Genomic DNA, 18,167 nt, shown 5'->3' with positions numbered 1-18,167 from the left:
GGATAAAAATTTCAAATACTCCTAACATGAGCCCAAACTCATTGAGTGTTGACTTAGGGATCCATGAAAAAAATAGGTGGTGAAATTAATAAAAATAAAGAACAATGTAATTAGCAGTAGCACATTTGATTATTGAAATAAAAACAATGTAAGACACTAATCTGCATAATTCCAACTGTACCACTTTTAAATAACTGGATTGTTTGCCATGTCTGAATAGTCTACAGGTAGCTGAATTTCACTATGGGCAGAATCTACATGTGTATCACAATTCTGGCAATCATGAATCAGAAAACCACTCCCAATGTGTATCCATGTGTTCTCATGTCAGATTTTATCATACAGGCCAAATAAAAGAGAGTCGGTGGCAGGGCCTCCACTGAACAACATATTTATTTTGGGATGGGCTTATTGTTAGGAAAATATTCTGCTGAACTGTGGGTGACCTCTTCTACCTCCTCTTGAATATGAGCTATTTCTAGCTAGCATACAAAATTGAAACCAGCTATGTTCAGCTTTACGTGCACTCAATGAAACCATGTCCAGTACACACTGCTGGCTTTGCTCAGGGTGATCTGCAAGAGGAGTCCATCAGGGGAAAAACACATCACCAGTTTCATCTGCCCACTTCTCTTTCCAGTTTCCGTGATGAAGAGGTGCTGTCACAGAGGCTGATAGTCTTGTCACTGTTTTAATACTTAACTGATTATAGAATACGTCAGACACTCCATTTTCCTCGTGGAAACTAAAGTGTAATTCTGAAAATATTGAAAGTGTATGAAAATGCTCTGATGTTCACTATAGTATTTACAACAATTTTTGTCTTCTGTTTCTGAAACTAGCACAATGGAGGTGGTGAAAAAAGATGCCTGATTAATAAATATAAGTAGATTTTATATCAATATTTATATGGCCCATTCTACATAATCTACTGCATAAACATGCAGCACTGTAAATCTGATAAGTAGATAGCAAGCAGATGGAATGATGAGTCATTCAAGTGTCTATATCTGAAATACTCTCCATTACTGTGTTATGTCCTGACAGTCATGACACCTTCTCCCTTTTTGTGTCACAGTTAATTAATCTGTGAGATTCAGAAAAATTTCAGAGGTATGCAGAGAATAACTGTTACAGATAACAGTGCTTTCATGGAGGTCTTTCTCCCCTGGCTGCATAGAGAGAGAATCTTTGAGTTACCCTGAGTCTAGATTATCACAGTTGTGAGAACTGGATTAGGTACCGACAGGGAGGGAAGGAAAAGTAAGTATGGTCCGTGATTCCCAATGGCAGGACTTGGAGCCTGATGCTTCAGATTGTTCCCCTTCCATACAAAGTTTTGCTTACCAAAAAGATAGTTTACATCTCTGAAAAAACAAAAACAAAGCCAAAAAAATAAAAACCAACCAACCAAAAAAAAAAAGGTTGTTATTACTCAGAAATTTAGTAAGTACTGTTTTATAAGACTAAGAGGAATGAGGTGAAGATATGCATATTTTTATTAAGCTGGGCTATGCCTTCACTCTATTGAGTAATAGAATTTCCTGTTCAGGAGAAACTGGTTAGAAGGGTTGTGTGATGATGGGTAATGTATAACAGTATATTTAGAATAAACAAAATCAGGAAAAAAATACCCAAACAAAAATTACATTTTCTTTTTGTGACTGTCCTGTTCTTCACAGCTTTCAAATGGAATGATTGTACTTATTCTTGAACATAAATGATGGATGCTAACAGAAGCTGCATTGCAGTCTCAGCAATGAAGTAATTCTTGCATTTGTTCTGTAGGACTTATCTTTCACAGTTTCAGAAGTTTATGATCTTTTTTTTTTTAGTACTGCATTGCATTTTCTTCAGCTCACTAAATTTGCCATCCGAAGACCTCAAAAGGCACTAGAAAATTACAACAACAACAACAACAACAATAATAATAATAACAATAGTATTTTAATGTTTTACCACAAAATAATTTCCTTGTGATCATCTGAGATCTCGATTATTACTCCACAGGCATTGATCCTTGTCAACAACAAAATCAGCAAAATAAGCCCATTAGCTTTTGCTCCTCTGAAGAAACTGGAAAGACTTTACCTGTCCAAGAACAACCTGAAGGAACTCCCAGAAAACATGCCGAAGTCTCTCCAGGAGATACGGGCTCATGAGAATGAGATCTCCAAGTTGAGGAAAGCTGTCTTTAATGGACTGAATCAAGTGATTGTCTTAGGTATGAGCATGAGAAGTTATAACAAACACAACTGAGTGTTTTTTCAAGATGCTATTTGTAGTTTGATCAGTGATTATAGTAGAAAGGCAACAAATGCCCCAATAAATTGTACCTCCAAATTAGCTTTGACCTGAAGAATATATGAACCTCCACTGCAGCACAGCTCACAACCATGTTTTTTTCTGTTGGCAGAACTAGGCACCAATCCAATCAAGAGCTCAGGCATTGAGAACGGAGCTTTCCAGGGGATGAAGAGGCTCTCCTACATCCGTATTGCAGACACCAACATCACAAGCATCCCAAAGGGTAAGAAATTCCATTAGTATTTCAGAGATTTGCACAGGTATAATGTGGTAACTTCTACTCAGTTGGAAAAAAATATTATGGAAGCTTTTTGAGTCTGTCCTTAAAGTATCTGTTTTTAAATCAGATGACTTTTATTAGTTTGGAAAATTTTGGCTTTTGGTTACAAGAAGCTTCATGAGAGGTTCACTGTGAAATGTCATTTTATGTTATTTTGCTTTTCTTGTCTCATAGCTGAAATATAAAATGGAAGAATGTTAGAATGCTTTCAGCCTCCGAGCCTGGTTATTGAGCCCGACCAACATTACACAACTGTAAACTCATGCAGAATTAGCTGAAGTTGTTCAAGCATAAAATCAGCCCTCCACAAGTCTGCGGGTTTGAAGCCAAAAATACTGTCCCTATAACAAAACAGAAACCTTTGCTATTTTTCAAAGTACTTAACTGCAAATTCTTACAAAATAAGAACAATTTCATTGTAATTTATTAAAAACAAAACAAACAAACAAAATTATTCCAATACAGAGGAAATTATATTCAATTTATTCATACTTCAGTCAACAGATTATTTTGAAATGGCTGAAAACTTTTTGAGAGATAATAATGATTTTTATTTTTTTTTCTTCCCATATTTCCTGTTTTGGATGTTCTTTTGAGGGATCTCAGATAGGTAAAATGTGTTTCCTCTTTTTTCCCCTGACAAACAGAATTTGGAAGCTAGTATGCACCCTAATTAAAATGGCATTAAAATTATTTTCCCTCATACTTACAGCTGCATTTTCTACTGCTGTTTTTTGTTAAACATCTAGGTGACACATGTTTGCACATTTATGTATATGGATAGTTCGGCTGAAATGAGAGATCTTTATACATCCCATTTACATAATCATGAAGGGTAGAATTAATAAATTAGAAGAATTCAATCTGGGTATTTTTCAAGAGTTAACTGTTTTAGAATGACACTAGGAGCTTAGTCTTTTTTCATGCTAAATAAATTGTTACTATCTGTTTTCAGTTTCCCTGATTGTGAAAGTCCTTTGTTTCATTTAGTGAATAGTTCATGGGCATGTTTAGAAAAATATTTTGTCAACTGTAAAAGAGCCTTGTTATGGTACAAGTATTTTTTTTAAATATAATAATCCAGTTTAATCAAAAGTAATTTGATGGTGTTCTCTCTTTCAGGCCTTCCTCCATCCCTTACTGAACTTCACCTTGATGGCAACAAAATCAGCAAAATTGATGCTGAAAGTCTCTCTGGACTCACCAACTTGGCAAAGTAAGAATTAATTTCTATTTTCACATAAAATATTAGTTGAAATTGCAATCACCACACACACAATTATAAAACATAAGTCTGGCCTTCATGAGTATTAGAATCATTGAAATAATTATAACTTAGCAGGAAAGGCTTCTAAGGATTTGTGTACTGATTGAAGAGTACAAACACTTTTTTATTTTCCTGACAAAACTTTTCATCTGTTTTCAATTATGAGTGCTATATGCTCAGGATAACTGTTTATTTGATTTACAAAAAGCAAAAAACAAAAAGAAAAGAAAAAAGAACAAAACACACACACACACACACACACACACACACACACACACACAACAAAGAAAAAAACCCCCAAAAGCCCAGAACAAAACAAAACCAAAAAAAAACCCCAAAAACACCAAACAAACAAACAAGAACAATTAGACTTTTTAAATTGTATCATGTTTCTTTCATTTCATGTCCATCTTTGGTTCATGCAGTTTTCTTGGAACACAGCAATGCTCATGCAGTTTGCCTGGAAAATGAGGAAAAAGTACATGGGAACCAAAACTTCTTTCAACAGTGGTTCCTTTGTTTCTCAAGAAAGGCAAGTCTGCAATGAGTCCAGGAACATGATTAAGAAAAATAAAATATAAAATTTAATTGAAAAATTGTTACTGTCAGAGCAACTTTACTCTGCTGGTCTGTGACTATGTTGTTGAATAAGTTTCTCTAAGTGTAGGAAAATAAAAAGGACAATTCCCAAAAAAGCCCTTATACAGAATGATTTGTGAATTCATTCACATCAAAAAACATGTAGCAAGGAAAAATAGTCCTTTACAACAAGTAATTTTTATAATTTAATATTTTAAAAATTACTATGAAAATGGTTTTAAAAAGACTGATAATCAGACTTTTAACCAAATTACTGGATTAATAGATTTTCATCTTCATCATTCTGCTTGTCATAATGAGGGTAGAAAACAGAAATCAGTGAAAGATTACTGAGTAACAGGAGTTCAGTTTACAACTATTTATAGTTGCTTGGACAGCAGCTCAATGAAGTATATAGTAACCTAATACTTATTTGGAATTTGAAAATTCCAAGATCTAAAGCTTAGAACAGATTTCCAGATCTTATAAATTAGGACATTTCATCTTATGTTTTATGTTAACATTTTATCACAGACTCAAAAAAAAAAAAATCTGTCCTAGATTTTAATGAAAAAATAAAAACACTATAACTATGGATTAGAGAACTATGGAGCAGTTATTTTTTGTTACAGAGGTTTAGAATAGATTATAACATGCTTTGGAGAAATTATGAAGAAAACTTCCAAAACCAAAACAAGATGATAACTACTCAGGTAGAGAGTAATTTACATTACTGGAGGTGGGGATTGTGGGACATGTGAGCTGTCCTGCAGATGACACTGTCTTTCTGTTTTTCTCATTCACACTTGGAAAACACCAGAGGCAGCATTACATGGACAACATTGTTGGAAGTTTGCCTTGAGACATAAAGTTTTAAACAGCAAATGTCAATGGAGTCTTAAAAATATCTAAGCTTGGGCTGCTTCTATTGTGTGTACTGTATGGAACAACAAGATACTCTGTTGATCATGGAAATGTGGAAATGTGGAGCTGCTCAGAGCAGGCTCCATGTTTTAAAGCACTCTCTGCCCTGTGCTTAAGCAGGTAACCTAAGCATAGTCAGAGATGTTCTTTTGCAAAGGTGAGAAGTAAGAAAGAACAAAGATTGGAGAACAAGGAGCACATTGCGCAAAACAAAACAGACAGATAAGGAAAGAAGGGAGCTGTGTAAGAGCCCCAGCCCACCATAAAACCCCCCAGCTTTTATTTACTTGTCTAAGTTTTCAGAGAGATTAGGACAGGGTCAGACAACCTTGTTCATGCTTACTCAAGCTTGACAGTCTAATAGCTGCCCTAAAGCACAGATAAACTTTGAGAAACAAGTAATTTTTCTGGCTGTGTTAAGGAGTTTTAAGCTGTAAAATGTTTCATGCAAGAGCTTGGTGTATGTCTGTTGTTCATTCTCTTTTGAGTTTTCTTGCATTCTAGTACATGTGCAATATATGTCCTTTCTGTTTGCTTGTTTCCCTCGTAAAATTACTTCTAAGTCTTTCAAAAGCCTTCATTGAGTGATTCAGTGAAAAACCAATAATCTTCTGAAAGTAAACCCAACCAAGACTTTGCTGATTACATGCAGGAATGAGTTCCAAGAGGACATTCACATTACTACACATCTGGTATTACCAACGTCTGTATTCTAATAAAACTTACTGAAATGGTCTAGCTCCATTCAGTGAAAATTGAACCAAACAAAGGGAGTTTTAGATTAGATATTAGGAAAAATTTATTTAATGAAAGGGTAGTCAGGCACTTCAACAGGCTGCCCAGGGAAGTGGTAGAATCGGCTTCCCTGGAAATGTTCAAAAGGCATGTGGACGTGGCACCTGGGGACATGGCTTAGGGGTGAATGTGGTGGGGTTGCATTGACGTTTGGACTTGGTGATCTCAGAGGTCTTTTCCAACCCTAATGCTAAAACCATAATGATAATAATGGTGTTGAGCATCATGAAGTTTCTTTCAAAAACATAGTGGAAATGATTCAGCAGGGATGTTGGAGAAAAAGGTGAAAAACTATTTGAGAGTTTCTTCAATTTTGAGATATGTTTTTGATGTTGCTCTTCAATGATTTAGAACACTTGGATGAGATTTACTGAAACGCTGGGAAAATGTTACTTATTCACTAATGAAAAAGGAAGTAATATATCAAATGTATGAAGCAAGAATGATTTTTCAAATTCTTCCTTTCTTTTCCTATGGGAAGGGCAATGGAGACCATATTCTTTCCAAATCACTCTCTGGTTTGCACAATAATATTGACTTACTTCATCTGTAAGCATAGCCCCAAGTGACTGAGAGTTTTTGTAAGACATTTAGAGGAGATGTAAATACATATAATTTCATTCCTTCTGGGATTTAGGTCCACTTCACCACAGACTCCTGTAATTTCTTTCTTTCCCTAAAAGACTGTGCAAAGGGACCATTTTTCTTCAATAGACTAATATGAGAGTCAGAACTGGTTTTCTTAGTACTGGTCTCCCAGGTTTGACACATCTGCTTGTAGACACATCTGCATATGTAGAGAGCACATATTTAAATATGTGTCAAACAAGAATTTACAGCCCTCTGACAAAACATGGAGTTTTTTTTTCCAATCTTTTCAAAGACATTCACTATGAGTACCCATCACTGAAGTTCATTGCAAGCATTCTGTAGAACTTCAGACTGAATTTCTATGTAGGATCCAATTCCCTAAGCTTTCCTAAATCTTGGTATACCCTATTCAAGAGAAAGTTCATTCTAATAACTTTTAATGAAAATTCTTCATTATCAAATTCTAGCCAGGAGATGGGACACTGTGGATTGATTTCTAAGTGAAGTAAATTCATGTTGATGTAAGTGGGAGCTCTCATTAAAGTCTCCTTTGTCATTCAATAGTTTGATAGCATTGCCGTATTCAAATTAGTAGGATAAGACTATTTGCATTATATGTAATACTAATTAATACTAGGAAACCTCTCAGCCATAAAGATCAAGCACGGATTTTCAGTCCTGTGATTTTGTTTTAGTTTCAGGCCCTGACTTCTGAAACTTCTACAAGCCACAAAGAATTACAGGTTATTAGATAACTGTGAAGAAAGCTTTCTTTAAAAGTACTCTTCCATAGCAAATTATTTTAACATGAGGTTTCTTATTACCTGTAATAATTATCTTATTGACTAAGCTATTAAGAAGTCTCAGAGCATTTTCTGCCTTAATATTAAAAAAAAAAATACTTTAAGAAAACCAGAGTAAAATAGATGAGCTAAGTTTAGCCTTTATAGAAATAATTTTCTATAATTACAATACACCTGATGATGACAACTCCTGAAGTATTGTCACTGGTTTCCTTACTGCAACACAGAGTACTGTAAATTATGGCAGTCTCTTGAAAAATTTCTGTAGATTAATAATTGCAAACCAAAATTCTATCAACACAGAAAAACACAGATAGAAACAGCTTGTCCAAATTGAACTTAAATTGTGCTATAAACCTAGTATGTGGATGTGTAAAGCAGAAAGGATGATTTTGTGATGAAAACTCTGGATTGGAACTTGGGAGAAATGTTTAAGTCCCACTTTGTGTCCTACTAAAGGAATCATGAAGCATGACAGAGCTTCTGTTTCTAGCATGGAACACGGCTCGAACTACTTAACTATCTTAGAAGGATGTGGTGGAGTTTTAAGCTTAACCATTCTGGGAACATGAGTTATGTAGTTTGATAAAAAGCTTCAGACAGTGCTCCTAAAGTTACAAGTATCACTTTTTCAGTGTTTCAGCTTCTAAAGAAAAATTGGTGCCTATGGATGTGCTCAGTGGGGTGTCTACACCAGGATTAGTCATAGAGCTCATCACAGGATACAGTATTGTAAGCACAAGTTGAATGATACAATGACAACTGTGATTTTTTGCATCACATGTCAAACTTATGTATATTTTTTTATTTAACCTAGCTCTACCAAGCTAACATACAAACATACAAGTCTTAAAATTAGCCAGGTCTGCTCTGCAACTGCGCAGTGTAGAGAAGCAATCAACCCGATAGATAATTATGTGGGCAAGTTTAACACTTTTTTTGTTTGGTTTTTTTTTTTTTTTTTTACTTTTTCAGACTGGGTCTCAGTTTCAACAGTATTTCTTCAGTTGAGAATGGCTCTCTTAACAATGTACCTCATCTGAGGGAGCTCCACTTGAACAACAATGAACTTGTTAGAGTACCCAGTGGACTGGGTGATCACAAATACATACAGGTAAAGTTTACCATACTGTCTCAGAGAGCAATAGTTGAAAGATTCCTACTGGTATTTGTGTGTTTATTCAGCCTTGAACAGAAATGTGCACAGTATTTTTAACTTGATGCAGGCTTCATAAACACTTGAATTATGAAGGAAATGTTGAATACAACAGGAAGACTCTTATTCAAATTTTTTTGTGGAAATGGTTATGGAAGTGTATAGATCTGGAGGTGAAGATTCATTGTCTTTGTATGTCTGAAGGGCCACAAAAAAAGATGGGATTATTTTTGTACTTAGGTTTCCTCTTGACTCAAAAAATAATTTATAAGATAATTTCTTCTGTTGATTTTTTTTTGTTTCATTTCTACTAAGTTACGTTTTGCAACCTTTCCCAATAAACTTTCCTTTCTTATCTCACAAAAAATTGCCATCAGGAGGGCAAATAGACAAAATAGGCATTTTACATCACTAGTATTTTTGAGGTCCTTTTGGCCGGATATCTAGAAATATTGCCTCTTGGGAGCAATTTAAATCTGTCTTCACCCAGACTAAGATTTTACAGGAAAGAACGCTCCCAAAGAATGAAGACTCCCAAATGTAAATTACCCTCTGCATGTTGCTTGGAAAAATTCTCCAGAAGTGGTAAATCTGGAGCAAAATAATATTCATCAGCTACTTTAAATTGTCATTAGTGGTTACTTTGGCTCTGAGTCCTGTATAGCTGCACTCATGAGAATGAAAATATTAGAGCTGGAGAGAAACCAATTAGCATCAAATACCATCTCGGTATGCAGCGCATGCTCTGGAGCCACAGTGCTGTACTCATAATTTCACATCTTTGGCTCCACTTTTGGTTGCAGTACCACCAGCTGACAGTAACATTATTAGATTGCCTTGTACATTTTGTGCACTTTCTATAGAAATTATGTCAATTGGGTGTATGCTAGGTATTTCAAAAGGTAAACAGAGTCAAAGATGTGTTTGGAAAGAAGACATATTTGCCAAAAACGCATATGAAGCATTTAATATGAAATAATTCCTCTTGTTTGCCATGATAGCTCAATTTCCTCACCTCAGTACTTGTATGGTTTTCAGGTGGTCTATCTTCATAACAACAAAATTGCTTCCATTGGTATCAACGACTTCTGTCCTCTTGGCTACAACACCAAAAAGGCCAGCTATTCTGGTGTGAGCCTCTTCAGCAACCCCGTGCAGTACTGGGAAATCCAGCCCTCTGCTTTCCGGTGTATCCATGAACGCTCCGCAGTACAGATTGGAAATTACAAATAGATGTCTAAAGATGGGGTTCGGTTGTGTTCCAGCTAAAGTGTCTGTCCTTATCGGCCTGTTCAAAAAACCATTGCTAACAATTAACGCCAAATGCCAGAAACTTCACTTTAAAGTGGAGATGATCCATTGATGTAGAATAAATGAGTCATTACAGATGTACAAGAGCGAGCATACCATCAATAAGAATTGCCCACTGTGCTTTAAACTGACTTATTTCAGCCTTCTTTTCCAGCATGCTTTCTGTGGCATTTTTCAGTTTGCTGAATGCTACAGTTTTCAGATTCCACTGTATATGAAATTCGGAGTAAATATTTGTCAAGTTATGATTTATTAAAAGAAAAAAAAAAGACAGCGATTGAGGTTATTTTTATAGCCACACAAAGAGAAAAATAGCAGAGGGGAAAAAAGACTCTCAAATCATCTTGAGACTTGAGAAGGTAAGAGTTACCTCCTTTAAATTTATTTCAAGCCCTGGAGGTTTAAAAATATCCACTATAAGATAATTCTGAATGTATCTATTTAGCAGAGGCAAATAAAGTTGTTGCTAATGTCATTATTTTTGAAAAAAATAAAATAAATTTGTATTGTACACATAGTTCTTTAAAGTTTGCCATTCTTCTAGAGCAATGCTATTCAGAATTAGCCTAACATCATCCTAATGAATAAAATATTGAGTAGTCTGCAGTAAAAAACTTGTAACCTGTATCTGGAGCTCGATGACTAAATTCTCTAGAGCAAATCCTTCTCACCTTAGTCACAAGGGCAGTTTTGATGACTGTACTGCCTTGCAGAGTATGGTATAAGGGTTTAGTAATTGTTATCAATCCATGTATTTATCTAAACAAAAAACCATAGCAGTTTACTTTTCACTTGTTCTTCATTGTACATTTATCAGCATCCTTTACTGGTTTTGGTTTTCAAAAAAAAAAAGGAATTAATTGTGAAGTAGAGATATGCAGGCTCCTCTGTCTGACAAATTTGTGGAATTTAGACTATAGAAGCAAAACCATAATTATAGAAATATATAAAGTGAAAAAACTGCTATTGTGGACATTGTTGGGACATCATTTGTAGATGTATCTATTTAGAGTGATTTGGAGCCCTCTGTAAATTGGGATTCTTCAACCCACACCAGCGGGTAGCAAGCACATCAAAGGTAGGCTGCACATATCTACTGTCAATCTTCAAAGCTAAATATATACTCAATAAAAACATCACCTGAAAAGAATCTTCTGCAGACTCTTAATACTCCAAAGTCAATCTCTCTAATTTGTAAAACTTATATGTCATTTATATTAAAGAATAATGTAATACAGGCAAACTCCAAAGTGTTTGTCTTTCTTCTTTTTGATAGAATAACATAAGTGTGTCAGAACTTTAAATAAGTCTTGAAAATTGAACATCTTTGGCATGGTGATAGCTAAAGTAAGAATAAGTTGTGTGAAATTCTTTTGCTTCAAGGAACTTTTTCATGCCTAACTCTCGTAGATATTTTTTCAGGAGCAAACAAATATAGTCTTTTTATAGCTGCCATTTATTCAGTAGTAAATAATTGGAAACAATTATGACTCACTACAACCACTACACAGAAAAAGCATGTTTGCACTCTTCTGAGCTATCTTCTTCATATAGTAGCCAATGATTTCTCCTCCTTCTATCTGTTTTTCTTCTGGATTTCACATTTTCAGAGAGTTATTTATAAATAAAACAAACAGTATGATATCTTTCTGTCACAGGAGGGAAAACACTCCAGAAAAATCATCAGTTATGTTTTTTTTTTTTTTTCTTTGGTTCTTGGTTGGATATCGACTATTGTGCAGACAGACACTTCATGCAGAAAACTAAGCACTGGCATTTCAAGAGAGAACAAAGGCATTGTCTTAGCCTGAAAAAAAAAAAAACTCCATAGAGTTTGTATTTACATAGTTACAGAAAGAGATTGACACAAAAAATCATAACAATTACATAAAGCATCATGTAAACATATGCACAAACTCTGCATTTCTCCATCCATAGTTTTAGCATCTCACATACTAAGGCTTTTCTTTCAAATTAGAACAAACTTCAACAAGTCCAGAAGAAAATATCTGAGTCTGGTCCTCCTCTGTAATACCCATGACATGTCCCAAATCAAGCTTGCTGCTTGCTGCTAAAGCATCAGTTATTTCTCACAAAATCCATTCTCTTCTAACAACCAAAGGCTGCGAAGATAGCAGGACTTTCCTGATTCCCAGTCTTTCCCAATGAAACAAATAAGCAAATCCTGTAACAAGAAACCTAAGCAAGATCATGACAAATTTGAAAGGTAAACACACTGTTGGTTTTCCATAAGTTGTGCAGCCACACCAATATTTGACTGATGGGATTCTATCCATGCACAACCTCTGCAGAGACTTCAAAGCAGCGGGAAGCTCAATACTTTTAAAACTGCTTTTCATATAAATAAAGAACAGATGGTTCTTCCACTTAAAAACAAAACAAGGAAAGAAAAAAGGAAAAAAATAAAGAACAAACACAAACAATCTATAAACAATTGGGTAGAAAGAAATACGAGAAATAAAGTAGAAAGCCTTTGGGCCCTGCAGTGCATCCTCAACTTCTTCGTAAACTATGAAGACAGTAAATGGTCACAACTGTTGGACTCAAAGCACATAAAGAATAATTAATACCCTTGTTTTCTGGTGTAGTCTAAAGCATCTTATCCCTTACTGCCAACAAGGGTGTGGCCATCTTTAGTCTGGTTTCTCCTACAGTGCGCCAGGTTATGGACAGTTATCATATACTCAATTGCTGATGTATAAATGACACTAAATCTAATTTCATTTCCAGGAAAGGACCAACTCTTAAATCCTTGGCATCAGTGTGTTGCTCTCATTTCCAAGACCATACATTTTTTCAATGGCTTCCACAAACTGTTTCTAAAATTATCTAAGCACAAGGTCTTTGGCCCATAATTTGGTTTTGGGGGCTTTTTGGGGGGGGGTATGGGGGGTTGGGTGGGGTTTTTTTGTTTGTTTTTTGGGGTTTTTTTGAGCTGCTAGTGAACTTCTTTGTTATAATCTATTTCTGCTTATGTTAGCTATTTTTGAAAGCAGAGAACATTTTCTACCTCACACTCAGTCATGTCTAAAAAATAGGAAAAAGCTGAAAAATTGTGTCTGCTCAAAGCAAGCATGAACTTAATGTATTTCTAATATCATATGCAAAACAATTAAAAAAGATTACAGACTTTCTGTTCCCACCACTACTCTGAAGTGCCATCTAGTGTCACTGAGGGACAGTAACAAAGTTACTGTTAACTAGAGAAAATCAGAGGGTAAAAGGTTTCTGAAGCTTTATGAGAAGAGGGTTCTCGAATTCACAGACTCTGTTGTTTTGGTTTTCTCTTTTTATTAAGTCAAAGGTGAAGATCTGTGAAATCAATAGTCTTTTTGTACACCCACAATCAATCTTTTTGTATGCTCACAATCAAATATGTTCGCTTTGAACAAGGATGGGTTTTTGCTCATTCTCTCTGTATGCACACATTGCTCTGAAGTCAGTTTTGCTTCGAAGACTTGCCTACATCTGTGTTTTCTGGTTGGTTTTTTTTCTGAGGAGTTGCCCTAATTTAGCTGAAAGTAGTTCATTCAGGAAAAAGGAAAATAAATTAAAGAGACATGTTAGTGAAAATTTGCAGAGCACTGAAGGGGAAATATGGGCTGTGAGACAGAGGTTCAATATTAACTGCCTCATCTTCAAAATGAAATTGTGAAATTAAAAATAGTTGATAATTTTTAGTATAAAATATTATCTTAACAATGCTCCAGCAGCTCCATCTGCAAAAGAACAAAGTTTCTGTGGATGTCCTGAAAAGGCACAAAAGCTGTTTAGCTGTTTGGATTACACTCAACACAAACACTCAAACAGCTAGACTCATCAATGGCTGCATTTTAAGTGACACAAACCAGCCTTTGGCCTCCTGCCCTGCTTCCTGCTCTGGAAGTTCAGGGCTGTTACTGTGCCATAAGTGCATAAGAGGATCAGTCTGGATACAGGCACTACCGAAGGCTGTTTACCCTGCCTGTTAAACACCACACTTTCCTTTCTGCGTTTTAAAGAAGTGGTTTCTTCATAACTGCTTTGTCAGGCAGTTTTCCTTCTCAGTGTGTACATTATGCTGCTTGAAAGCTTTGGAGATTACCTCTATGTGGGTGTCTTAAGTCAACAGACCAGAAGAATGTTAATGCCCTGTTACTGCCTGCTGGAATTGGACTTAAATCTGCAGGAGAAAGAATGGGGGAAAAAAACTATGAGAAATTTTATTGTTCTAAGTATATATTTATTTATATATTTCACACATCTTTTTAGACTATAGCAGAAAACTAATACCAAAATTATAACAGTGTGATAAGAAGCAGTGATGGTTTTGTTTCTATATCCACATGTATTTCTGCAGCATCAAACACAGTGAAGAAGCTTTTGAAAAGCAGCAATAATTGTAGGCCTTGCATCTGCCAACACTTACCCACACAAATAGCTCTAATAGTTTCACTCAGAGGAGCTGAAAAAATACAGATGGGCATCAGTTTTAAAGGTAAACAAAACCAAAAACAACAAAAAAGAAAAAAAAAAAAAAAAAAAAAACAAAACAAAAAACCAAAACCAGACATCAACTCTTTAAATACAAAAAGCTGTTTTAAAACAAAAAAATCCCGAACTGGCCAAAACACCTCAAACCAGGAATTTTTCATGCCAGAAAATGTCCCAGGTAGTTCCTTTGGCTCACTCTCAGAAGGAGAGAAGGTGAATACTTGAAAATTATGATTTCTAGTCATAAATGGCATTATATTTTGTTTAGATGCACAAATAATAATTCATAGATTATGTTGGTCCTAGCTTTTGGCAGAATGGACAGTAGAATATGTACTGCTTTATTCTGGGTATTCCCTGGATGAAAAGATAGAAGGTGCCCTCAGAAATTTCACTGATGATACAAAACAGGGGAGGGGGGGTTGTTGGCTGCTCAGCTGCCAGTCAGTGAGACCTTGATAGACTGGAGAATTGGGCAGAGAGAAACCAATGAGACTCAACAAGGGCAAATCCAGGGTCCTGGATATGGGGAGGAATAGCTCAAAGTGCCAGCACAGACTAGGGGCTGACCTGCTAGAGAACAGCTCTGCAGGGATGGGCCTGGGAGTCCTGGTGGGTGACAAGCTGACCATGAGCAGCACCCTTGTGGCCAGGAGGGTCAGTGATATCCTGGGGTGCATTGGGAAGACTGTGACCAGCAGGCTGAGGGAGATGATCCTGCCCCTCTGCTCAGGCCTGGTGAGGCCAGTCCTGGTTCTGTGTACAGTTCTGGGCTTCTCAGGACAAGAAAGAAAAGGACCTACTGGAGAAGGTCCAGTGGTGGGCTACAAAGGTGATTAAGGGACTGGAGCATCCCTCTTATAAGGAGAAACGGGGGGTCCTGGGCCTGTTTAGTCTGGAGAGGAGAAGACTCAGAGGGGATCTCACCAACACCTGAAAATATCTCAAAGGTGGGTGTCAAAAGGATGGTGCCAGACTATTTTCAGTCATCCCCAGTGACAGGGAGAGGAGCAGTGGCCAAAAATTAAACCAGCAGAAGTTTCCTTTTAACATGAGGAAAAACTTCTTTACACTGAGGGTGGCAGAACACTGGAACTGGTGACCCGGTGAGGTGGTAGGGTTTCCCTCTCTGGACACATTCAAAATCTACCTAGACAAGTTCCTGTGCAACCTGCTCTAAGTTGCCTTGGCAACTCCCAAGGTCCCTTCCAATTGTGATTCTGTACAAATGATTACAATTTATGAAACTTTTTACATTCATATTTAACATGAAATCAAGCAAAATTTTTAATTTTTCCAACTCTTTATGTTATTGTCTAACCAGCATTGAAATGTTTTGTGATAAATCATACTTACGCCTTTTATTCATTTTCAGCTAGTGTATTAAAGCATATATTATATTTGAATAAAAAAGCTTTAAGAATTTTGTTGCTATTTTTGAAACTACAAGTTTATACAAGTTACATTATTGTTTCCAGATGAAGACTTTAATTGAGATTAATTGGGCTAGTCCTGCTCTACAGAGCAATTTTTGAAAGTGCTCAAATCCCTAAAGTCATGGAAAATAGGGACCATGTGTCTGCTACTAAGCACATGTTAGAAAGCTCTTTCAACAGGAAAAACTCAGAACCAATTAAAGCTAATCATGTAGCATTCTGATGCTGAATCCCTTAATCTTTTAATTTCAAGGTATTGAATCTTTGCAGGAATCAAAAGCTTGTAGAGAATAAACCAAATTCCAGAGTGCAGAAAAAAAGGAAATTTCAAGATGCATAAAATAATCTCAACATGAAAGACAGAATAATTCTAACTACTGCTTGCCTATGCTAGAAACTTTGGACAATTGAAATGCTTCAAAAGCATTTCATATTCCCTTCTGAGAATAAACCTTCAGAGGTTTGTCCATACACATCATTCTATAATGGAACGAAAACATGGATGAATTGCAATGAATTCTTGAAACAAAGCACTGACTTTGAAGTGTTGGCCAACAGAGAGTGATTGAGAGATCCCAAACCTACAGTGACTTAATATTCCATCATGCCATCAAGAAAATGAAGCAAAAAGATTAGCCTTTTGGCTATATTTTAGATTTCTATCCTTTGCTGCTCATTTTCAGCACCAAATTCTTTAAAGACACGCCAATCTTTTTTATACATGGAAGCCTCTGCATGTGTAGATTACAGAGAGATAGAGAAGACTGTAAGAATTGCTCTTTAACAGATAGAGATAATTGGATTGTTATGGAAAAACTTAAATATATTAGCTCTTTACTGCTGTCAACGGACTAAATTACAATGAAGTGGCAATATTCCCTTTGAACTGCCTTGTTAGAATTCTGACACACAGGATTCTAACATGTTTCCTACACCCTAGACAGTGGAAATGGTCTCACACTATGAAAAAAATGCAACAGCACAAGGATTTTAGCTTATTCTGCAGAGCTGGGAAAGAAATAGCATTAATGTAAATTGAAGAAGACATTTACCAAAGCTCTGTCCTACAGAGGAGGAAGCTGAGGATGCCTCTAGCCCAGCTCTGCCCTCCCTCACCTTTCAAGTGAGGAAGTTGAGATAAAAGAGCTTTCTAGCCCCTTGGTTACCTGATGGACAGCTTCTGGGCTGGTATGAGAGCACGTAGTACATGAACACATGTGAACCTCATGAGGATCAAAGCAATCCCAGCATTGGTGCAGTCTGGGTGATGAATAGTCTGAGACCAGTCCTGCAAAGAAGGATTTTGGGATGCTGGTGGACAAATAATTGGATAGGAACCAGCAATGTGCACTTGTGGCCTAGAAAGCAAAACATATCCTGTGCTGCATGAAAAGCAGCGTGGCCATCAGGGAATCCAGGGAGCTGATTCTGCTCCTCTTCTCCACGTTCCTGAACAACCTACCTGCAGTTGTGCATACAGTGCTGGGGTCCTCGGCACAGGAAAGAGCTGATGAATTGAGATTAGAGGAGAGCCACAAGAAGGGTCAGAGTGCTGGGGCACCTCTGCTGCAAAGAAACTCTGAGAGAGTTGGAATTGTTCTGGGGGAAAAAAAGACTAAGGAGTGATATTACTGCAGCCGTTCACTATATAAAGAAGGCTTATAAGAAAGACAGAGGCTTTTTACCACGGCCTGTAGTGACAGGATAATGTGCAATGATTTTAAGCTGAAAGATGGTAGAATTAGGTTGGACATGAAAAAGATTTTCTTTAAATTAAAGCCGGTGAAACATTGGAACAGATTGCTCAGAGAACCTGTGGCTGTCTCCTCACTGGCAACATTCAAGGCCAGGTGGGATTGGGTTTTGGGCAAACTGGCCTCATGGAAGGAGTTTGGACTACATGATCTCTAAAGGTCCCCTCTAAACCAAACCATTCTGTGATTCCAAATACAATATCAGGGCCCTGAATACACCAGTGGGCTCTTGCTGCCATGACTATCTCTTCCACAGCCTCTGTCTACCTAGATTTCTACCACTCATTGTCCAAGAGCTACATTTAAACTCTATATTTTCCCTGAGCTTACAGCTGGGTTTCAGCAGGAGAGAGCAGCTGTGCAGGAGAAGGCAAGCTGGGAGCCAGAAGTCACACAAGGCAGGGCAGCAGTCTCAGGATTGAGGTAACAGGGCCACAGCACCCCATGAAGCTCAGCAAAGCTGTTTGGGT

General features: G+C 36.7%; 1 protein-coding gene across 2 annotated transcripts in view; it reads left to right on the top strand.

Annotated features, from left to right (window-relative positions):
- The window catches only part of DCN (decorin), a 38,875-nt gene extending 27,619 nt beyond the window's left edge, over positions 1 to 11,256 (top strand). The window contains exons 4-8 of one of the 2 annotated variants that reach the window (XM_038154442.1): positions 2,011 to 2,224; positions 2,417 to 2,530; positions 3,710 to 3,803; positions 8,522 to 8,660; positions 9,741 to 11,256. In XM_038154442.1, the coding sequence (XP_038010370.1) occupies positions 2,011 to 2,224; positions 2,417 to 2,530; positions 3,710 to 3,803; positions 8,522 to 8,660; positions 9,741 to 9,935 (756 nt within the window). In that variant the 3' untranslated portion in view covers positions 9,936 to 11,256. The remainder of the gene's footprint in view (positions 1 to 2,010; positions 2,225 to 2,416; positions 2,531 to 3,709; positions 3,804 to 8,521; positions 8,661 to 9,740) is intronic. The other variant, XM_038154441.1, reaches the window with a different exon arrangement.
- Positions 11,257 to 18,167: the final 6,911 nt, after the last annotated feature.

This window comes from Motacilla alba, chromosome 1A (genome assembly GCF_015832195.1).
Source record: "Motacilla alba alba isolate MOTALB_02 chromosome 1A, Motacilla_alba_V1.0_pri, whole genome shotgun sequence".
Classification (NCBI taxonomy): Eukaryota; Metazoa; Chordata; class Aves; order Passeriformes; family Motacillidae; genus Motacilla; species Motacilla alba.
The sequence above is the reverse complement of the archived record's forward strand: the minus strand, read 5'-3'. Positions and strand labels throughout refer to the sequence as shown.